The sequence below is a fragment of the Ranitomeya imitator genome, chromosome 3 (assembly GCF_032444005.1).
Source record: "Ranitomeya imitator isolate aRanImi1 chromosome 3, aRanImi1.pri, whole genome shotgun sequence".
Lineage (NCBI taxonomy): Eukaryota > Metazoa > Chordata > Amphibia > Anura > Dendrobatidae > Ranitomeya > Ranitomeya imitator.
Window position 1 is genome coordinate 823366289 of NC_091284.1, and position 25080 is coordinate 823391368.

The 25080-nt window shown below is 44.2% G+C and overlaps 1 protein-coding gene across 1 annotated transcript; it reads right to left on the reverse strand.

The window, feature by feature from the left end:
- Positions 1 to 1572: 1572 nt before the first annotated feature.
- DGAT2 (diacylglycerol O-acyltransferase 2) lies at positions 1573 to 25032 on the reverse strand. The gene is made up of 8 exons (XM_069759392.1): positions 24948 to 25032; positions 16815 to 16943; positions 16592 to 16699; positions 11489 to 11559; positions 10188 to 10392; positions 7574 to 7748; positions 4905 to 5107; positions 1573 to 3911 (listed from the first exon to the last, which is right to left on the reverse strand). Exons 1-8 carry the CDS (start codon positions 24985 to 24987, stop codon positions 3757 to 3759), a joined length of 1086 nt encoding a protein of 361 aa, XP_069615493.1. The 5' UTR covers positions 24988 to 25032; the 3' UTR covers positions 1573 to 3756.
- Between the last annotated feature and the right edge of the window lie 48 nt (positions 25033 to 25080).

Below are 25080 nucleotides of genomic sequence, written 5' to 3' on the forward strand. Positions count from 1 at the left end.
ACCGTGCTGCCCCTATAATGACACGGAACACTGACTCCGTGCACGTGGTGTAACAGGCCGGTCATTCCTTGCGACGCCAACACTCAGGTGTACATGAAACTAACAGCCTGAAGGGATTTTATAGCACAGCTGTTACACATCAGGAAATAAGCAGCATACATCCTGGGCAGGCATCCTCCTCTCCAGAGCTGCACTCACTGTTCTGCTGGTGCAGTCACTGTGTACATACATTACATTACAGATCCTGAGTTACATCCTGTATTATACTCCAGAGCTGCACTCACTATTCTGCTGGTGCAGTCACTGTGTACATACATTACATTACTGATCCTGAGTTACATCCTGTATTATACTCCAGAGCTGCACTCACTATTCTGCTGGTGCAGTCACTGTGTACATACATTACATTACTGATCCTGAGTTACATCCTGTATTATACCCCAGAGCTGCACTCACTATTCTGCTGGTGCAGTCACTGTGTACATACATTACATTACTGATCCTGAGTTACATCCTGTATTATACTCCAGAGCTGCACTCACTATTCTGCTGGTGCAGTCACTGTGTACATACATTACATTACTGATCCTGAGTTACATCCTGTATTATACCACAGAGCTGCACTCACTATTCTGCTGGTGCAGTCACTGTGTACATACATTACATTACTGATCCTGAGTTACATCTTGTATTATACTCCAGAGCTGCACTCACTATTCTGCTGGTGCAGTCACTGTGTACATACATTACATTACATTACTGACCCTGAGTTACCTCCTGTATTATACCACAGAGCTGCACTCACTGTTCTGCTGGTGGAAGCACTAATCCAGTAATCTAATTGTGCACAACACACGTGTCCATGTTTTGGATTTCTGTATTTGAAGTACAACATACAGTGTAAGATATAATCCTACTGTTCGGGTTTTTACACCTTAATGCTTTTCTTTACCGAGGCATAAAGAAGTGTTTGCAGCAGAGTTTTCTCTTTTCATTGCAGCCTATGGATAGTATGTGATGCTGTCCTTATAGGCGTCAGCATGTTCAGTTGTTGGCATAGACCCTTCTGTAAGGTTTGTGACTTCGTATTCGTAGATGTCAGCAGACCCCTCTAACGTTTCTCTGACGACTTTCTTTAGCAGCTTTTCCCTGTAGTTTCTGGAATTCTTCAGATGTCTGAGCAGGACACTTATAACCACCTCAAAGTTACTGAACCCTGAAGCAGTGACCCAGGATTGAACATGCGCACAGCAGTGTTATGACATTACTGCGCATCAAGTTTATTACATGGAGTGCTTTTCATTGTGTGCACTTAAATGGACGCTCAAACACAGTCTCCGAACCTTAGGACTCATTTGGATGAGCGCCTATCAATATCAAATCATGATTACTGCAAGGTTTCCCAACGGTGATGCTTCCATTACTCAGCCTCTTCATTGCCAGCTTTGCTGTGTAGACTAGGACAGAATGAGCAGAGTCATTTCATGGTCATTCGCAGTTTTATTGTACTGCTTGAATCTTAGATAGTACCGTATAATAAAAGGGTCCCGTACAAATAATCCAAGACGGTACTAGAAGTTGTACGATATCGGATCATAGATTTATTTATAGCTATGTGTACAAAAATAATGCATATATATTACAGCAGAGCAATGAGAAAACGCATCATAAAGTACCACAGAACAGATCAAGGCACGGTAAATAATTACTGACGCGTCCAATGTCCACACATCAAACAATCCGCTCCGGGAAGAAAGGTTGTGGAGAACACCACTAACGAGGAACGCGATAATTATCCGTCAACCAGTTCATTAAAAATAAAAGATGCACTTTATGATTTGTGTCCTCGGATTACAAAAGACATTCTTAAAGCTGAATGGTGGGCAGGAAATGGTTACGGCAGGGTCCACACTGGAACTAAAAATGGCACCCACCATTTAGGGTGTCGGAATGGCGCCATATTTGGGTAGTCCCCAATTAGAGACCACTGCCCTTTAGAGGCATTGGTTTTTATCAGACCATTCCAATGGCCTAACAGTGCAAATTCATTTTGGGCTGGTGTGAACCTGAGCCATCTATACGATTTAAAAAAAAAAAAAAAAAATTATAAAATGGATTTGGTTTTTACCCTTAAATAATATTAAAAAAAAAAAAAAATAGGGGTCGCTACCAACTTGCATTGCATGTGCTACGAGATAAAGGGAGTCAAGAAAAACCCTTGTGCAGAGAGATGAGGTTTAGAATCAGAGTGATTTAATAAAAATATATATATATTGGCGTCAGCCATAGAAAGTGAAAAGCCTGGACTAAAATAAAAAAAGTTGCAATATTTGTGCCACCCAATAATAAAGTTATAGCTGGGCACCAGCACAGTAAAGAAGCCCACAAATGGCCACTTCCATGGTGTATGGAGTTTAATGTCAACAGGTAATTAGACCCTCTATATAACACAACAGTACAGGACTTTCTTTGGGCTGTTCTATGTAAAGCAGCAGACTGGCATTGGGCAGACATGTCATGGAATTCAGGGTTAGTACAGATATGTAACTTTTGTGCCAACGAGGATCTTACTTGTGCCATGAGCCGTCAGCCAGTACTGACCAGCTGTTTTTACTTAATGACATGAAGGTTTGATGAAATTATAGAGATCGGGACAGGCCCATGTTATAGGTAACCAAGCTAAGTTTTTGTTGGCCCCTTCACCCTGGAGTTGGGAATGAAGGAGAATTACCTCTAGAAAGGGAGCAAATAGATAATTGGTGTCCCATGGGAGAAAGGATGGTGTGAGCCAAGAGAAGGTTTTATAACCATCTTGACCCAAGATGGAGTAGTTGGCGCCCACACAGGGACATGTATACTACTGGAAACCATGCTGTAAAAATTTCTAATGGGGACCCAAAGTCATTTTAGTGCAAAGAGGCCAGTGTTCTTGTCTTGAGGGCCTACAAAATGGAAGCTTCTCTGAGCCTAGTGTGGTCTTCAAGTCAAAGCAAAGACTGCCTTAGCCTCCTGGGCCAAGTACTAGTGATATCACTGTACACAAGGTGATGTCACAGAAGGTAATCTGTCATCTGGTCATGTAGACTTGTCAAAAACAGTCTTTAAAGGGCAAGAAGTCCTCACCTCAAGTCTCCTTTGGAGGGACACTACAACTGGACATCAATATCTACCTTAGGTCCTTCCATATTGGAAGGGCAAGAGTAAGATACAAGAGCTTTATAAGATACTAAACACAATACTGACTAATAATGGCTACATCTACTCAAGAAATACCCTTTGCACACAGTATGGATTGGTCACATGTAGCTAGATGTCTATGGGTCAACCGACTTCCTGGTTCTTCCATCATGGACGTTCTCCAACGCCAACCATAACTAGAGCATGGGAAAGTCTTCAGTGTCTTGAAGTCTCACTTCCTAATGAGACTCAGCAGGAGATATCTCCGGACGGTGCTCAATGTCCAGCTCACAACCGGAGCAAGTCATTGGGGAGTACAACAGATCGTGGCATCATGAAGGCCAGAAGGTCCTTAGATATTCATTTTCACCAGCCAGGAACCATCCATCATTAAGCACAGAGACAAATCACTGGAGCAGATGCAGTCGTTACCAAGAAACGAGAATTGCTGTATCATCTAAAAAAGGACAACATAGAGCTTGGGTGCTGACGAAGCTCCTGTAGATGAGTCACGAACGCTCGCCCTTCGATTCAAGATAAGCTCTTTCCCGTACGGTAATTGCTCAGTGCGCAGCAGCTTCAATTGATCTCCAACATGTCAGATTCTGACAATCCAAACTTTGTTTTGTATTTGTCAAAGAGCTTTTCCAGAGAGGTCATGTACATGCCATGGTAGAGGTCAATGTCCTTCTGGCTTGGCTGTTCCATCTTTGGGACTGTGATGGGTTCTCCAACTGGAGGATAAAAAAAAAAAATTACACATTTCACTATAATGTTTGAAAAATTCAAGATTTTTGCCCAAATTTTAGAGAAATACTGCAGAAGAGAAACTTCAAATGTTATGCAAAAACTTTGGAGTAAATGGCAGAAGTTGCTTGAGGACAGCTGTAACTTAACACAAAATTAATTATTCTAACAGTAATTTGAATAATATGGATACAAAAACAAGGTTAACAGGTTAGAGACCAATAAAAGGTTCTACAATGTAAATCTGTTCTTCCTTTGTTTATAGTCACTTGTAATGGCGGCTATAAGCCAACTTCGTTGCACCACACGTCTGTCCTGCTACAGTCCAGGTCCCAACTCTGCCCTTTATCATTCCTAACTGCAACACATGTATCACCTGACCTGGTGTCTCCTCCAATCTCTCCCCCCAAGGGAACATGCACTTTGCTCTTTAGTTCCTGTTCATGCATTTTTCTCCGCTTTTGCTTTTCCCCCCCCATCATCTGACTAACAGATGGCAGTGTTCACTTGCAGACGCTGTTAAGCATTAACTGTGCGTCTTCTCATTTACATGGCAGACACTTTATAAAAACGGAGCATTGTTCGGGAGGGATCTAGTGTGGCCAATGGCTCCCAACAAATTCCGAGTATATGCCCCCAGACTGGAGCACATTTCTGGTGAAGGTGCACAGCAGTTAAGCTACAAATTCATTAAAAAAACCTGCCTCTTAATGAATTCGACATATTTCGCACCAGCAATTTTGTCGTTAAGCTGACTTTTTATACGAGCCATTGAGTCCACTTGTTGGGTGCCAGTAGATAACCAGAAAGTTATCACCTGGAATTTACCTTCTACATCATTTTGCCCATTTGCCATTTTTGCCACATTACTTGCCCAAATTGTTTCCAAAAGTGAAGGGGGAAAAAAAAAAATAAGCATTTTACAGGTTGATCACTAGTAACTAGTCAATAAGTAGCTCGCATACAAAGTATCTACTCACCCACGGTGTTAATCGGATTAGCATAGGGCACCAAACCCCAGCTGTCTGCAGACAAGAACCCGCAGCCGTGGAAGACACATGGGGCAAATCCCACATATTTCTGGAATTTTCTCTGTATCCAGCGACCCCAAGAGCCTTCTTCAAATACAACCTGCTTGTAAGCCTCATTCTCCCCGAAGGAATAGACCGGGACAAGATCGGCCCTATATGGAAATACAAAAAAAAAAAAAATGTATCTATGGGCTGCTATAAAGGAAGGGTCTCCAACCTGTAGTCCTCCAGCTGCTGAGAAAGTACAAATCCCAGGAAGGACTACAACTCTCAGCCTGGACTGACTGCTGCAATGGCAAAGCTGGAGAGACATTGTGGAGACTACACACATCTGTACAAGTATAAAATTAACAATCTAATACTGCCCCTATGTACAGGAATATAACTACTATAATACTGTCCCCTATGTACAAGAATATAACTACTATAATCCTGCCCCTATGTACAAGAATATAACTACTATAATCCTGCCCCTATGTACAAGAATATACTGTATATACAAGAATATAACTACTATAATACTGCTCCTATGTACAAGAATATAACTACTATAATACTGCCCCTATGTCCAAGAATATAACTACTATAATACTGCTCCTATGTACAAGAATATAACTACTATAATACTGCTCCTATGTGCAAGAATATAACTACTATACTACTGCTCCTATGTACAAGAATATAACTACTATAATACTGCTCTTATGTACAAGAATATAACTACTATAATACTGTCCCTATGTACAAGAATATAACTACTATAATACTGCTCCTATGTGCAAGAATATAACTACTATAATACTGCTCCCTATGTACAAGAATATAACTACTATAATACTGCTCCTATGTACAAGAATATAACTGCTATAATACTGCTCCTATGTACAAGAATATAACTACTATAATACTGCTCCTATGTGCAAGAATATAACTACTATAATACTGCTCCTATGTACAAGAATATAACTACTATAATACTGCTCCTATGTACAAGAATATAACTACTATAATACTGCCCCATGTACAAGAATATAACTACTATAATATTGCTCCTATGTACAAGAATATAACAACTATAATACTGCCCCTATGCACAAGAATATAACTACTATAATACTGCTCCTATGTACAAGAATATAACTATAATACTGCTCCTATGTACAAGAATATAACTGCTATAATACTGCTCCTATGTACAAGAATATAACTACTATAATACTGCCCCTATGTACAAGAATATAACTACTATAATACTGCTCCTATGTGCAAGAATATAACTACTATAATACTGCCCCATGTACAAGAATATAACTACTATAATATTGCTCCTATGTACAAGAATATAACTACTATAATACTGCCCCATGTACAAGAATATAACTACTATAATACTGCTCCTATGTGCAAGAATATAACTACTATAATACTGCTCCTATGTGCAAGAATATAACTACTATAATACTGCTCCTATATACAAGAATATAACTACTATAATACTGCCCCATGTACAAGAATATAACTACTATAATACTGCTCCTATGTACAAGAATATAACTACTATAATACTGCCCCATGTACAAGAATATAACTACTATAATATTGCTCCTATGTACAAGAATATAACTACTATAATACTGCCCCATGTACAAGAATATAACTACTATAATACTGCTCCTATGTACAAGAATATAACTATAATACTGCTCCTATATACAAGAATATAACTACTATAATACTGCCCCTATGCACAAGAATATAACTACTATAATATTGCTCCTATGTACAAGAATATAACTACTATAATACTGCTCCTATGTACAAGAATATAACTACTATAATACTGCTCCTATGTACAAGAATATAACTACTATAATACTGCCCCTATGTACAAGAATATAACTACTATAATACTGCCCCTATGTACAAGAATATAACTACTATAATACTGCTCCTATGTACAAGAATATAACTATAATACTGCTCCTATGTGCAAGAATATAACTACTATAATACTGCCCCTATGTGCAGGAATATAACTACTATAATACTGCTTCTATGTACAAGAATATAACTACTATAATACCGCCCCTATGTACAAGAATATAACTACTATAATACTGCTCATATGTACAAGAATATAACTATTATAATACTGCTCATATGTACAAGAATATAACTACTATAATACTGCTCCTATGTACAAGAATATAACTATAATACTGCTCCTATGTGCAAGAATATAACTACTATAATACTGCCCCTATGTACAAGAATATAACTACTATAATACTGCTCCTATATACAAGAATATAACTATTATAATACTGCCCCATATACAAGAATATAACTACTATAATACTGCTTCTATGTACAAGAATATAACTATTATAATACTGCCCCTATGTACAAGAATATAACTACTATAATACTGCCCCTATGTGCAGGAATATAACTACTATAATACTGCTCCTATATACAAGAATATAACTACTATAATACTGCTCATATGTACAAGAATATAACTATTATAATACTGCCCCATATACAAGAATATAACTATTATAATACTGCCCCTATGACCGCTCATGCTTTTAGTTACAAGCTATTACTTCTCTTACCCGTGTTGTATTGCAATTTTCACAAATCCTTTTCTCTTCTTTATGGTCACAGAGTTTTTCCCCGGTCGGCTGTCCAGAGACTCTGCAGCGCCTCCGACCACGATCACCACGGCGTTTCCAGTTCCACTTTTGGATAGGATGTAGTCTATCGTGTCTCTGTTCACTGGACAGATTCCTGTAGAAATAAAGCAACAACATTTATCTATTTTGTACAGTAGTAATTGCAGTTTCATCAATGGCAATTTATATTGCATATTTATTTTGGCCACCAGGGGGCAGTAGCGAGTTACAGCACATTTACATTAGTCATAAATTAGTGTTATTGTGAGAATAGTTTACAGCTAGTAGCGGATTACTTTGGAATAACTCATGGACCCAGTGACCCCCCCAGTCTTACCTCCTCTGCTCCCCATAAATTCTAGCTAAACAAGTGAAATAAAAATTCCCCGATCTCAGTGCCTGGCTTGTGCACTGCGGTCAATCAGCGCTCTGTTCTCTAGACCTCGGACCTTTCTCTCCGTGACCTTGAATCAGATTGTCGTCAATGCTACAGAAGTCTGGCAAGATGCCGCCACTTTGGAATAACGCCACGGGTGGAGAGTTAACGCTCGGCTATTTTAGTCACTTAAGTCAAATGCTTTATTTTCGCGATTGGGGGGAGAGGACACAGGAAACGGGACGAGAGGAGGTCACCTGCTGACGGACCCCATCCAACAAGTGATTAAATCCCTGCCGAAGCTCCAAATCTGACCACAGGAAAAAAAAAAAAAAAAAAAAAGCGCCACTTTTGTGCACAGGTTGTTAGTGGTATTGCAGTTCAGGTCAGCTGGCTGTGGACATTGGCACTGCTGCAACTCTAATAAGGCGTCATGGGGGTGTTTAATTTACCTTCTCACATTCTGTGTCAGAAAAACTTCACTCGTTTGTTGTGAAAACAGCGCCACACACGCCCAAAGGTCACTCATGGTATTGCAGCACAGTGTGATTTAAAGGCAAAGTAAGTAAATACTACACAACCAGTGAATCGGACTTTCTAAAAGAAGGTGGCCATTGTATTTTTAATCTGATATCCCCTTTAAAAAGGGAAAATGTAGTCAGAAAAGCCTTTTGTCTTAAGTGTCATTTCTTAAAACATTTTTTTGGGAAAAAAGTCATAAGTTAAAGGGAACCTGTCACCCCCAAAATCGATGGTGAGCTAAGCTCACCGGCATCAGGGGCTTATCTCCAGCATTCTGTAATGCATTCTGTAATGCTGTAGATAAGCCCCTGATGTATCCTGAAAAGAGAAAAAGAGGTTAGATTATACTCACCCAGGGGCGGTCCCGCTGTGGTCTGGTCAAATGGGCGTCTCCGGTCCGGTCCGGCGCCTCCCATCTTCATTCCACGACGTCCTCTTTTGGTCTTCACGCTCCGGCGCAGGCGCACTTTGTCGGTCCTGTTGAGGGCAGAGCAAAGTACTGCAGTGCGAAGACGCTGGAAAGGTCAGAGAGGCCCAGCACCTGCGCACTGCAGTACTTTGCTCTGCCCTCAACAGGACCGACAGTGCGCCTGCGCCGGAGCGTGAAGACCAAAAGAGGGACCGCCCCTGGGTGAGTATAATCCAACGTCTTTTTCTCTTTTCAGGCTACATCGGGGGCTTATCTACAGCATTACAGAATGCATTACAGAATGCTGTAGATAAGCCCCTGATGCCGGTGAGCTTAGCTCACCATCGATTTTGGGGGTGACAGGTTCCCTTTAAAATTAAATTTAAAAAAAAAAAAAAAAGTAATCTTGCCATTTTTACAGTGGCCACCGAGGCTATTTTAGACTCCGGTATGGTTTCAGGAAGAGTTTTCAGCAGGCTCCTTATCAGCAGAGGCAGGATTACAATGACATAACAGGATCCACCATTCACAATAGGTGAGGTCACAGCTCACCTCCTCCTCCTGTACAATGACTGAACACCTTTATATATAGTAGATAACAGGATCCACCATTCACAATAGATGATGTCACAGCTCACCTCCTCCTCCTGTACAATGACTGATGACTCCTCTATATACAGTAGATAACAAGCTCCACCATTCACAATAGGTGATGTCACAGCTCACCTCCTCCTCCTGTACAATGACTGAACACCTTTATATATAGTAGATAACACAGGATCCACCATTCACAATAGGTGATGTCACAGCTCACCTCCTCCTGTATAACGGCTTTCACCCGCTCATTAGATGCACTCGTACAATAGATGGGTTGGAGTCGCTTTGTTGCTGCTTATGTACATGTGAATTTACTGAAACAGGAAGTTGGAGTCTAAAATCCCCCAGTGGCCATTGTTGGAATTGCATGGAGGTCTTATTTTCATTAAAGATCATTTTATAGACACTTAAACAGGATTTAAACAAAAATTAATTTTCGGCTAACATTCTTTTATGGGAATTCATACTTAAAGGGGGTTCTTTTTGGAAGGTCCGCACTGCACCCTGTTGGCAGAGTGAGGGCGTCGTTACCCCAATAGCTGAGAACTAGAACCATCCCCAGACACAGGGAATGGGATTCTCTTGCCGGACAATTGCTTAAAATACAATTCCCTGTGCCTAGAAGATATTACACAGAGGTCAGAACTCACCTCCAGACATTAAGTAGTCTCTTAATACAGGCATCCTGAAGTTCCCAGCCAGCGTGGCAAGGTAAGGCTTAATACCAGGGAACTTTTTGGAGACTCCGGTGGCTTCAGTACCAAAGTTGCAGAAGGCCCCCAAGCACATGATCCCGTGAGGGTGGTAGCCGAAGATGTAGTTGCGGCTGGGGAGCAGGTTATGAGTCTTCACCAGCTGGAAGATAATAGAAGAAGCCATCAACGCCTCAGACCAAAGACTGCAGCTGGCATCTCATACCTGGTGCCCACTGACCTACAAAGTGGCACATGAGGCCACCATGATAAAGATCTGCCAGCTCCCTGCACCCATCGAGTCCCATCAGTGGCCATGGCAAAGTCCAATTCCGTAATTGTCCCAGATAAGAAACTTAATCCTCAGCCTGGGAAAGTCCTAACAAAGTAGTCCCAACAAAGTAGTCCCAACAAAGTAGTCCCAACAAAGTAGTCCCAACAAAGTAGTCCCAACAAAGTAGTCCCAACAAAGTAGTCCCAACAAAGTAGTCCCAACAAAGTAGTCCCAACAAAGTAGTCCCAACAAAGTAGTCCCAACAAAGTAGTCCCAACAAAGTAGTCCCAACAAAGTAGTCCCAACAAAGTAGTCCCAACAAAGTAGTCCCAACAAAGTAGTCCCAACAAAGTAGTCCCAACAAAGTAGTCCCAACAAAGTAGTCCCAACAAAGTAGTCCCAACAAAGTAGTCCCAACAAAGTAGTCCCAACAAAGTAGTCCCAACAAAGTAGTCCCAACAAAGTAGTCCCAACAAAGTAGTCCCAACAAAGTAGTCCCAACAAAGTAGTCCCAACAAAGTAGTCCCAACAAAGTAGTCCCAACAAAGTAGTCCCAACAAAGTAGTCCCAACAAAGTAGTCCCAACAAAGTAGTCCTAACAAAGTAGTCCTAACAAAGTAGTCCTAACAAAGTAGTCCTAACGTCCTCGGAGTCACAAGTCAACGAAGGGTTGGGGTGGTAAGCCAGCCCATGAGGAGGCGAGACCCTCCCCAAACACAGGGGGCCACAAAGTTATGGTTGAAAGTTTAATGAAACTTTTCACAAGTCAGTGATGCGTCAGAAGTTTTGATTGGTGGAGGTCCAGATCCAAGACCCCACTGAACCCCAAAATGGAAGTGCAGACTAGTAACTGGTCGTCTGCCGTCCGTACCACATTCCGCTTTTATTTTTGGCGATCAGGAGGCTCCATAGTCACTAAAAACTAAAGCGTTCTAATGTTTTTGCCCCCAATTTATAAGAAGTCACAGACATCGGAAACACTCACCCGTATAGGAAAGTAGTCCCTGAAGTAGCGCCACATGGCCCAGTTCCTCACCCACGAGGATCGTCTGCCACCTGGAAAGGGTTAATGAGAATCAAAGATGAGATGACGGCTGATGAGAGCGGTAAATGGCCCAGAAACCCGGACAGAGGAACACAATGTCACAACTTTTATGATCACTGATTTTCAGTCAATGAGCAGAAACTTGGAGTGTATCGAGAATGGGAAGAGTTACTGCAACAGCTGAAGCATCGCTACCATGTAACAGCTCTATTGTAACATGACCTGGATCCAGAGCTGCACTCACTATTCTGCTGGTGCGGTCACTGTGTACATACATTACTGATCCTGAGTTACATCCTGTATTATACTCCAGAGCTGCACTCGCTATTCTGCTGGTGCAGTCACTGTGTACATACATTACATTACTGATCCTGAGTTACATCCTGTATTATACTCCAGAGCTGCACTCACTATTCTGCTGGTGCAGTCACTGTGTACATACATTACATTACTGATCCTGAGTTACATCCTGTATTATACTCCAGAGCTGCACTCACTATTCTGCTGGTGCAGTCACTGTGTACATACATTACATTACTGATCCTGAGTTACATCATGTATTATACTCCAGAGCTGCACTCACTATTCTGCTGGTGCAGTCACTGTGTACATACATTACATTACTGATCCTGAGTTACATCCTGTATTATACCCCAGAGCTGCACTCACTATTCTGCTGGTGCAGTCACTGTGTACATACATTACTGATCCTGAGTTACATCCTGTATTATACCCCAGAGCTGCACTCACTATTCTGCTGGTGCAGTCACTGTGTACATGCATTACATTACTGATCCTGAGTTACATCCTGTATTATACTCCAGAGCTGCACTCACTATTCGGCTGGTGCAGTCACTGTATACATACATTACATTACATTACTGATCCTGAGGTACATCCTGTATACTCCAGAGCTGCACTCACTATTCTGCTGGTGCAGTCACTGTGTACATACATTACATTACTGATCCTGAGTTACATCATGTATTATACTCCAGAGCTGCACTCACTATTCTGCTGGTGCAGTCACTGTGTACATACATTACATTACTGATCCTGAGTTACATCCTGTATTATACCCCAGAGCTGCACTCACTATTCTGCTGGTGCAGTCACTGTGTACATACATTACTGATCCTGAGTTACATCCTGTATTATACCCCAGAGCTGCACTCACTATTCTGCTGGTGCAGTCACTGTGTACATACATTACATTACTGATCCTGAGTTACATCCTGTATTATACTCCAGAGCTGCACTCACTATTCGGCTGGTGCAGTCACTGTATACATACATTACATTACATTACTGATCCTGAGGTACATCCTGTATACCCCAGAGCTGCACTCACTATTCTGCTGGTGCAGTCACTGTGTACATACATTACAATACTGATCCTGAGTTACATCCTGTATTATACCCCAGAGCTGCACTCACTATTCTGCTGGTGCAGTCACTGTGTACATACATTACTGATCCTGAGTTACATCCTGTATTATGCTCGAGCTGTGCTCACTATTCTGCTGGTGCAGTCACTGTATACATACATTACATTACTGATCCTGAGGTACATCCTGTATTATACTCCAGAGCTGCACTCCTTCCTTCCTCACTCAGTAAATACAGTCTAAACTCGTTGCTTTCTGCACCAGTAGAATAGTGAGTGCAGCTCTGGAGTATAATACAGGATGTATATCAGGACTATTCTCTGGTTACACAATGTTCCTCCACAGTCACTCACACAGATGGACACAACCTCATCTTCATCCACCTGTTCCCCATCTGACCACCACCTATTCACATGCTCATCCCTGACATCTTCTCCTGCCCCCTCTCCCAAGTCCAGCAGTTAATACCCCCTTGAAAATAAAACCTCCCCCACCTGGACAGTCACACACCTGCTCTTCTCCGCCATATTCTCACCCCACCACACTCGTCAGCATTGGACTCTAGTCCTCTGCTGGAGTGGCCGAACATTTAAGTGCCCCCTTCCCACCATCTCTAATCCCCCCCACTGACAGCTCTGGCATTATAGAGCCAAAGAGGGGAGAAGACAGATTGAAACCTGGGACGGTGCACATACAGTTTGGCTGTGCCATGGTGCACCAAGTGTCTGCACTTTGAACAGTCATTCTGTGCTGACCGTCCCTTTAAATCCCTCTACCGACCTCCCTCATTTCAGCAGAAGATTGGTCGATCTTTTCCTAATGTGCAGCAAACAAGAAATGTCTTCACTGAGCAACCACCGACAGTCCAAACACCAGACCACCACCCCTATAACCTGCCCCCCACCATCACTGAAGGAGAGCTCACTCCCTATATTCCAAATCCCACCTCCTCCCCACCAGGCTTATCCCGGCCATAACCCATCTCCTCAACCTATTGAGAACCTCAGTACCTTCCCCTCTTACACCTGCCACGATCCGGAATAAACTATCCCCCGACCTCTAAATCCAGCTGTCACCCCAAATCACTGCTCATCTTCACCTCCAAACTCCTCAAACAGGTCCCATCTTGCATCCAACTCGCTCTTCGACAACCCACAATCAGACTTCGGTCCTCACCACCAAAACTACACTGACCATAATTATTAATGACTTACTGCCGAAGACAATGGACAATTCTCTGTGCTCCTAGACCTGTCCTCTGCCTGCGACAGTTGACCACTGCCTCCTACTACAGATCCTTTCTTCCTTGACAAGGTCCTCGCCCTATCCTGGATCTCCTCATACCTCAAAACCACACATTCAGCATCTCCCACACTACCTCCTCAACGCATCCTCGGTTGTGTCCCTCAAGGCTCTGTCCTGGATCGTTACTCTTCTCCATGAATACTTTTGGATTGAATAAACTCAAGAGTCCCATGGATTCCAGTAGCACCTGTCTGCTGATGCTCCGATCTACGCCCCTGGACTAGATGTCTCCTATGTCACACCGCCCAGCCAAGCTCTTGCCACCTACAATTCACAAATGTTTCCAGAATCCAAACGTTCCTCAACTCTGGATCTACTAAAATGTTAGCGCCCTCATCATCTCCCTCCACGACTACTGGAAAATCCTCCTCTTTGGCCTCCATGCCAACTCACACCTCTCCAGTCCATCCTCAACTCTGCTGCCCGAATAATCCACCTCTCCTCGCTACTCCTCCGCCTCTCCGCAAATCTCTTCATTGGCTCCCAATTACCCTACGAATCCAGTTCAAACTACTAACATTGACCTACAAGGCCGTCCATAATCTGTCACCTCCATATATCTCCGAACTAATCTCCCGATATCTTCCCTCACGTAATCTCCGGTCCTCACAAGACCTCCTCTCCTGCGCTCAATGACGCTCTTCACCCAACCGCCTCCAAGACTTCTCCCGAGTGTCCACCATCCTCCGGAATGCAAGAAGCCCGATTGTCTCCAACATTAGGAACCTTAAAACGTAACCTGTCACCATCACAACTGGACCTGCCGCAACCCAACCTACAGTCTCCTTCCCCAGTATCTTGTAGATTGTAAGGCCCCCCCCCAATGGCAGGACCCCCTCAGTACCACTCCATCACAGATACATTGTTCATTGATATATGTACTTGTATGTAACTTCTTCCCCCACACACTACTGCACCATGGAATCAATGCTGCATTAAAAATAATCAGTATAGGATCAGTAATGTATATACACAGTGACTGCACCAGCAGAATAGTGAGTGCAGCTCTGGGGTATAATACAGGATGTAACTCAGGATCAGTAATGTAATGTATGTACACAGTGACTGCACCAGCAGAATAGTGAGTGCAGCTCTGGGGTATAATACAGGATGTGACTCAGGATCAGTAATGTATGTACACAGTGACTGCACCAGCAGAATAGTGAGTGCTGCTCTGGAGTATAATACATGATGTAACTCAGGATCAGTAATGTAATGTATGTACACAGTGGCTGCACCAGCAGAATAGTGAGTGCTGCTCTGGAGTATAATACAGGGTGTAACTCAGGATCAGTAATGTAATGTATGCACACAGTGACTGCACCAGCAGAATAGTGAGTGCTGCTCTGGAGTATAATACAGGGTGTAACTCAGGATCAGTAATGTAATGTATGCACACAGTGACTGCACCAGCAGAATAGTGAGTGCTGCTCTGGAGTATAATACAGGGTGTAACTCAGGATCAGTAATGTATGTACACAGTGACTGCACCAGCAGAATAGTGAGTGCAGCTCTGGGGTATAATACAGGATAAGTAATGTAATAGCTCCTTACAGTGCATGTTGTAGGTAGCACATAGCCCATTTATTTGGGGCGACTTGGCTTCAGCAATGATTTTAGGGCCACAGACAATGCACCCATGAAGGAGTTTTGTTTTTCATTGTTTGATGCGTGGTGTTTGCAGAGGCCAGGGATTGAGACCAGTGTTATAAGGATCCTTCAGCCCATGTAAGAAGGTCTTTACTAGAGATGCACAAAATCAAAATCAAAATCTCATCGCATTTTTAAGAAATCTGTTGAAGAGGCAGATGGTGAGGAGAGATCCGGACACAGGAGCCGTCATCTTACATTGCTATTTCTATTCAGGACAAAAAAGCCTCAAAAATCATGTAAAAAAGTATTGTTATAGTTCTAGAAAACGTTTCATCACTTTTCTCCTCCTCAAGCTCAATCTACAGCTTTCAGTGGGTGAAGACTGGCGGCCATGATTAACATACACAGATATGAGGGATTCCGGTTCTCCTATGTAGCTTATGTGCAGCAGCAGCATGGAGGCCATTATACAATAGTACTGAGCAGTGTAGCTGTGAAGCCAGCCCTGCGAGAAGAAACACTTAATAGAAAGCAGCAGCAGATATCTGATCCTTCAGCGACTCAGTGAGCCGACAAGCCATCTTGTAATGGCTAAGATGGGTTTGGACTGGGGGAGGTTTCGGACTAGAAGGCAGGTGGAGCAGAAGAGGCTCATAAGTGTAGAAAGACAGATTGTCTTATATGATATGGATATAAGAAACTGTGTAATCTGAACCATTTATTTATGCAGAGTTAGTGGGGGAAGGAATAATCGTACCTTTATTGGGGGTGTTCCAGTCGAACACCAACCAGGCTAGATATAAAGCAGCGATGAGCCAGCAGTCGGTGCAGAAGATGTAGAGGAGGATGATGGTGCACGCCACCCCTGCGAGACATAGAAACACATTAGAATAAGCAGATTGGTTTTAACCCATTTTTACCCCTGCAGCTTTGCAGCACCTGCCATAAATGGAGATCTGGTAGAACAGTAAAGATCTTACCCAGAGCAAGGAAGCTGAGAACCCATTGTAGCACCGAGAAAATCTGAAGATGCCTTTCCACACGAGACTTCGACAGCCAGGGGATGGAGGGCAGGTCATGGACTGTGGAGAGGATGCTGGATCCCGTCCCTGCAGAGATATACATCCCTCATTAGTTTATCTATTCGCCGAAAAAAAATCAAGCAGTAGCCATGAATGCAGCTCTGGATGTGACACATTCCAAGTAAAAGCCTTAAATGCAGCTCTGGGTGTGACTGGAGTATTCTAGAACCTGCAGTGCACTAAGACGCCAAACTTACAACTCTCGACGCACTGTAGTATTCTATGTACAGAAACCAGACCGGCAGGATTTCTGAATGCAGCTTGGTATGTGACTAGAGAAGATCTACATTTTAAAGCAGATCAGAAGTTAGCAGAGAATTGGGGTGCAGCGCCCAACATGGCGGCACTTTTATTTGCCCAATTCCTGGATCTCCCTTGCTGTGGCCGGAACAGTTAAAGAAGGACACGGCTCATAAACCAATGGACCCCCGCTCCAGACCCGACACACTGGACTGCCTCCACAAACCTTCCTTATCCGCCGCATATTTTACCAGGACCATTTCAGTGCCAGAGGTTCGGCAAGGACCGAAAATTAATCTTATGGAAGAAACTTTAATTTCTGGAGTATATGGTAAGTCCAACTAACTTTTATGGAGACCGGTGTGACTACAAATCCCAGCATGCCCTGCCTGTTGGAGAGTCCAAGAATGCCTACTATGATTTGATAGGATTATTAAACTACACCAGATCAAGAATATTGTTTTTTTTCTTCAAGGCTCTACTTACCTTTAACAACTTAATACATTTAATAAAGAATTTCTGCAATTTCAGTATTTGGATACAGAACTGCGAATTTCTGAAATACAGAATACTGGCTACCTGCAGCCACCACTAGAGGGAGCTCATTAAATAATAAAGATATCTTATATGATGCACTATGGCTAAAAAACTTACAAGTGTATCTACTATATAATTGTCTAAGGGTCTGTCTTGGAAATCCAAGTCGCTGATTGGTCCTGGCAAAACGCTCACGACCATTGCCACGACCAATCAGCGACGGCCATAGTCTGGCAGCGAAATGGCCGCTGCTTTGCTGCCCTGCAGTCAACGCTGAGCGCTCACATAGGGTTAATGCCAGAGTTAACAGACTGCGGTGTAATGCAATCAGATAATAATAATAATAATAATAATAATAATAATAATAATAATAATATAATAATAATATTATTATTATTATATGTTATTCTCACCCTCCGATGTGCGCCCTGTCCTCAGCAGTGCAAGCAGCAGGTTCCGGTGCTAAGGATGCTATGCGAGAAGGACCTGCCATGACGTCATCACAGGTCCTGCGCTCATCCAACCCTGGGACCGGAAGCTGCCGCGTGCACCACACACAGGCGAGAGGACTACAAGGGGCCGTCAGAGGGTGAGTATATGTTTATTTTTTATTTTAATTCTTTTTTAACCACGCATATAGTGCCCACATTGCTATATTACTACGTAGCTGTGCAACACACTATGTGACTGTTATATACTATGTGCCTGTGCTATATACTACGTGGCCGACCAATATACTACATACCTGTGCAATACACTACACGGCTATGTTATATACTACATAACAATGCTATATACTACATACGCTGTGTTACATACTACGTAGCTCTCTCATATACTACGTAGCTATGTTATATACTACGTCGGTTGTGGTATATACTACGACACTGCACAATATACTACGTAGCCTGTGCTATATACTACCTACATATTCTAGAACACCCGATACGTTAGAATCAGGCCACCATCTAGTATCTAAATATTGATCTATAATCTTGAAGAAAGAAAACTATTTCAATTAGATGCACTGCACAAACACAAACTGGAGAAGATAGACTGGGGAAATCCCCCCAACACTGCTGGAAACATTGGATTCCAGATTAAAGAAATTTATTGTATACAGGGGCCCTAACATTATGTAAAATTTGATATATAGGAGCTAAAAAAAATGAGGCGACTCGTCATCCAGCTCTGACCGGCCAATGATCTCCACCTTCCCACCTGTCCAGCAAAGGAATCTGGTCCATGAGGCTTATAAATAGTAAATGACCATGAAATCCTACAGTCGGTTCTCACAGCGGATCGCAGGGAGCCATGTAACCGAGAAGCCGCTGGTTATTTCATGAGGAGGAACAAAGTGTAAATATTTATAGTGTCAGGTAAAGAAGAAGACACAAGATCCTGTGCAGAGAATGGAGGGAGGAGAACAAAATACAGAAACGGAATACTGTCCAAGGGAATTCCTTCACAGAAAACAATTTACAGCGACATCTTTACATTAATGATCCCGAGTTACATCCTGTATTATACTCCAGAGCTGCACTCACTATTCTGCTGGTGCAGTCACTGTGTACATACATTACATTACTGATCCTGAGTTACATCCTGTATTATACTCCAGAGCTGCACTCACTATTCTGCTGGTGCAGTCACTGTGTACATACATTACTGATCCTCAGTTACATCCTGTATTATACCCCAGAGCTGCACTCACTATTCTGCTGGTGCAGTCACTGTGTACATACATTACATTACTGACCCTGAGTTACATCCTGTATTATACTCCAGAGCTGCACTCACTATTCTGCTGGTGCAGTCACTGTGTACATACATTACATTACTGATCCTGAGTTACCTCCTGTATTATACCCCAGAGCTGCACTCACTATTCTGCTGGTGCAGTCACTGTGTACATACATTACATTACTGATCCTGAGTTACCTCCTGTATTATACCCCAGAGCTGCACTCACTATTCTGCTGGTGCAGTCACTGTGTACATACATTACATTACTGATCTGAGTTACCTCCTGTATTATACCCCAGAGCTGCACTCACTATTCTGCTGGTGCAGTCACTGTGTACATACATTACTGATCCTGAGTTACATCCTGTATTATACCCCAGAGCTGCACTCACTATTCTGCTGGTGCAGTCACTGTGTACATACATTACATTACTGATCCTGAGTTACATCCTGTATTATCCCCCAGAGCTGCACTCACTATTCTGCTGGTGCAGTCACTGTGTACATAAATTACATTACTGATCCTGAGTTACCTCCTGCATTATACCCCAGAGCTGCACTCACTATTCTGCTGGTGCAGTCACTGTGTACATACATTACATTACTGATCCTGAGTTACATCCTGTATTATACCCCAGAGCTGCACTCACTATTCTGCTGGTGCAGTCACTGTGTACATACATTACATTACTGATCCTGAGTTACATCCTGTATTATACTCCAGAGCTGCACTCACTATTCTGCTGGTGCAGTCACTGTGTACATACATTACATTACTGATCCTGAGTTACCTCCTGTATTATACCCCAGAGCTGCACTCACTATTCTGCTGGTGCAGTCACTGTGTACATACATTACATTACTGATCCTGAGTTACCTCCTGTATTATACCCCAGAGCTGCACTCACTATTCTGCTGGTGCAGTCACTGTGTACATACATTACATTACTGATCTGAGTTACCTCCTGTATTATACCCCAGAGCTGCACTCACTATTCTGCTGGTGCAGTCACTGTGTACATACATTACTGATCCTGAGTTACATCCTGTATTATACCCCAGAGCTGCACTCACTATTCTGCTGGTGCAGTCACTGTGTACATACATTACATTACTGATCCTGAGTTACATCCTGTATTATCCCCCAGAGCTGCACTCACTATTCTGCTGGTGCAGTCACTGTGTACATAAATTACATTACTGATCCTGAGTTACCTCCTGCATTATACCCCAGAGCTGCACTCACTATTCTGCTGGTGCAGTCACTGTGTACATACATTACATTACTGATCCTGAGTTACATCCTGTATTATACCCCAGAGCTGCACTCACTATTCTGCTGGTGCAATCACGGTGCACATACATTACATTACTGATCCTGAGTTACATCCTGTATTATACCCCAGAGCTGCACTCACTATTCTGCTGCTGCAGTCACTGTGTACATACATTACTGATCCTGAGTTACATCCTGTATTATACTCCAGAGCTGCACTCACTATTCTGCTGGTGCAGTTACTGTGTACATACATTCCATTACTGCTCCTCAGTTACCTCCTGTATTATACTCCAGAGCTGCACTCACTATTCTGCTGCTGCAGTCACTGTGTACATACATTACTGATCCTGAGTTACATCCTGTATTATACCCCAGAGCTGCACTCACTATTCTGCTGGTGCAGTCACTGTGTACATACATTACTGATCCTGAGTTACCTCCTGTATTATACTCCAGAGCTGCACTCCCTATTCTGCTGCTGCAGTCACTGTGTACATACATTACTGATCCTGAGTTACATCCTGTATTATACCCCAGAGCTGCACTCCCTATTCTGCTGCTGCAGTCACTGTGTACATACATTACATTACTGATTCTGAGTTACATCCTGTATTATACTCCAGAGCTGCACTCACTATTCTGCTGGTGCAGTCACTGTGTACATACATTACATTACTGATCCTGAGTTACATCCTGTATTATACTCCAGAGCTGCACTCACTATTCTGCTGGTGCAGTCACTGTGTACATACATTACATTACTGATCCTGAGTTACATCCTGTATTATACTCCAGAGCTGCACTCACTATTCTGCTGGTGCAGTCACTGTGTACATACATTACATTACTGATCCTGAGTTACATCCTGTATTATACTCCAGAGCTGCACTCACTATTTCTACATGAGGGTGCATATGGATGATGAATGTAGATGCAGCAATGACCTGACTTCCATTATCCACGGTGATAAGTCACTGGCTCATCAGCCGCCCAGGTTCGGATATCATGTGTGGCCAGTGATTGTCTGCAGCAGTCACAGAAGTCATAGCTGCAGGTTCAGAACAGACACCTGAGCAGCAGAGGAGTGAAGAGATTATTAATGGTTACTAGTACTGGTAATGTAACACTTTAACCCATTGTTGTATGAGCACAAGTCCTGTAACTCTTCCACTTTGTGAATGCCTCCTCGCTATCCAGACCGCTGCTGCCATCAGTGAATGGAAACAATCTGACATCTGAAGGCTCAAAACACGGCCAGAAAGCCACAGCTGAGGGTTTGTTACAATGGTTTACAGTCTGCCCAGTTCTGTCAGGTGAAGAACAAATATTCTCTGTCCTTGTTACAATGGATCAGTCTGAGCTTTACATCATGGGTGGGGGGTTTATTATACATCTACAAGACCCCGATACTATAAGATAAACTTCCTGTAATATTGGAACTCAGACATTCCGCTTACTTCCTCTCCATCTTCTGCACATCCTCTATGCTCTGGTGGTCCGCAGACCCCGGCATCATGTGCCAATAATTACTAACTACACCTGGGACATATCCCTTGCATTAACGGTCTATCTCCCAACTGGGGTGGGACTACAACTCCCAGCATGCAAGAACAGCAGAATAATGAGGGTGGTAGCTTCGTTAGACAGAGCCATAGGTTACACATTAATGCATTAATTGGGCACATTTCATTTTGTCATTGCGCTCAATAGTTACACAGGACTGCAGGTGATCCATTCTGATAAACGAGTAATGGCAATTCAGATTCCTGCAGTCCTATGTAATACTACACATAATCTGTCACACACTGACTCCGCTCTGCGACATTCCTGGATAGAGGATAGTGCTTTGCTCTGCCACCTGTTGAACTACAACCCCCAGCAAGCCCACAGATGCATAAGTAGAGGAAGAGATAGGACTTTGCTCTATGCAATATATGCAGGTGTAGTAGAGCTGGATTTTACATGTTGAGCAGACGGCAAATCATGCATCTTTGGCATGAAAAATCCAGCTCTGCTACATCAGCATTAATTGCACCAATCTAAATTCCTACATTCATTAGGGAGGTCTTGCTGGGTGTGGTAGTCCTACCCCAATCTAAAGCCACAGGATGCAGACTAATGCATGTGTATCTGTGGAGGATGAAGTAGAAAAATGCACTTGTGTAGCTCAGCTGAGTTTGTCAACAAGTTCCACAATTATTTCTATGTAGCCTTACATAGGACTGCAAGTTTCTGCATCATCATCTATCATACATCTGTCTGATAGAAACCTGCAGCCCCAGTGCAGAGGACCCTATACCATTACTCCAGACCACAAGCCCCCAACAGCAGGAGCGCAAGCGCTGCAGCCCAGAGGTCAGAATGTGATGCACCCAGTAATAGCAGATAATGGAGGAATCAGCAGCAGGTGCCCCCAATCACTAACCAGCAAATTAGCCTAGAATTGATTGTGCAGTAAAGGGCCGCCGGCACGGAAATAAAGGGCAGCAGTAAAGGGCCGCCGGCATGACAGTAAAGGGCAGCAGTAAAGGGCAGCAGTAAAGGGCAGCAGTAAAGGGCAGCAGTAAAGGGCCACCGGCACGGGAATAAAGGGCAGCAGTAAAGGGCAGCAGTAAAGGGCCACCGGCACGGGAATAAAGGGCAGCAGTAAAGGGCCGCAGTAAAGGGCCACCGGCACGGGAATAAAGGGCAGCAGTAAAGGGCAGCAGTAAAGGGCCACCGGCACGGGAATAAAGGGCAGCAGTAAAGGGCCGCCGGCACGGAAATAAAGGGCAGCAGTAAAGGGCCGCCGGCACGGAAATAAAGGGCAGCAGTAAAGGGCCGCCGGCACGGAAATAAAGGGCAGCAGTAAAGGGCCGCCGGCACGGAAATAAAGGGCAGCAGTAAAGGGCCGCCGGCACGGAAATAAAGGGCAGCAGTAAAGGGCCGCCGGCACGGAAATAAAGGGCAGCAGTAAAGGGCCGCCGGCACGGAAATAAAGGGCAGCAGTAAAGGGCCGCCGGCACGGAAATAAATGGCATCAGTAAAGGGCCGCCGGCACGGAAATAAAGGGCAGCAGTAAAGGGCCGCCGGCACGGTAATAAAGGGCAGCAGTAAAGGGCCGCCGGCACGGAAATAAATGGCATCAGTAAAGGGCCGCCGGCACGGAAATAAATGGCATCAGTAAAGGGCCGCCGGCACGGTAATAAAGGGCAGCAGTAAAGGGCCGCCGGCACAGAAATAAAGGGCAGCAGTAAAGGGCCGCCGGCACGGTAATAAAGGGCAGCAGTAAAGGGCCGCCGGCACGGAAATAAAGGGCAGCAGTAAAGGGCCGCCGGCACGGTAATAAAGGGCAGCAGTAAAGGGCCGCCGGCACGGAAATAAAGGGCAGCAGTAAAGGGCCGCCGGCACGGAAATAAAGGGCAGCAGTAAAGGGCCGTCGGCACGGTAATAAAGGGCAGCAGTAAAGGGCCGCCGGCACGGAAATAAAGGGCAGCAGTAAAGGGCCGCCGGCACGGAAATAAAGGGCAGCAGTAAAGGGCCGCCGGCACGGAAATAAAGGGCAGCAGTAAAGGGCCGCCGGCACGGTAATAAAGGGCAGCAGTAAAGGGCCGCCGGCACGGAAATAAAGGGCAGCAGTAAAGGGCCGCCGGCACGGAAATAAAGGGCAGCAGTAAAGGGCCGCCGGCACGGTAATAAAGGGCAGCAGTAGAGGGCCGCCGGCACGGTAATAAAGGGCAGCAGTAGAGGGCCGTCGGCACGGAAATAAAGGGCAGCAGTAAAGGGCCGCCGGCACGGAAATAAAGGGCAGCAGTAAAGGGCCGCCGGCACGGAAATAAAGGGCAGCAGTAAAGGGCCGCCGGCACGGAAATAAAGGGCAGCAGTAGAGGGCCGCCGGCACGGAAATAAAGGGCAGCAGTAGAGGGCCGCCGGCACGGTAATAAAGGGCAGCAGTAGAGGGCCGCCGGCACGGAAATAAAGGGCAGCAGTAGAGGGCCGCCGGCACGGTAATAAAGGGCAGCAGTAAAGGGCCGTCGGCACGGAAATAAAGGGCAGCAGTAAAGGGCCGCCGGCACGGAAATAAAGGGCAGCAGTAAAGGGCCGCCGGCACGGTAATAAAGGGCAGCAGTAAAGGGCCGTCGGCACGGAAATAAAGGGCAGCAGTAGAGGGCCGCCGGCACGGTAATAAAGGGCCGCTGCCATATGCAGTAAAGGGCAGCAGTAATGGCAGTGCCAGGAGCCCGGCTCACCCCGCAGCAGCCCGGAGTACGCAGCGATGATCGTCTTCATGATGCAGCCGCCTCCTGCAGTACCGCACACCCCCGGACTCTGCACGGTACTGGCGGCCGAGCGCTGCGCCCTCTATATATAGACGGGAGGAGG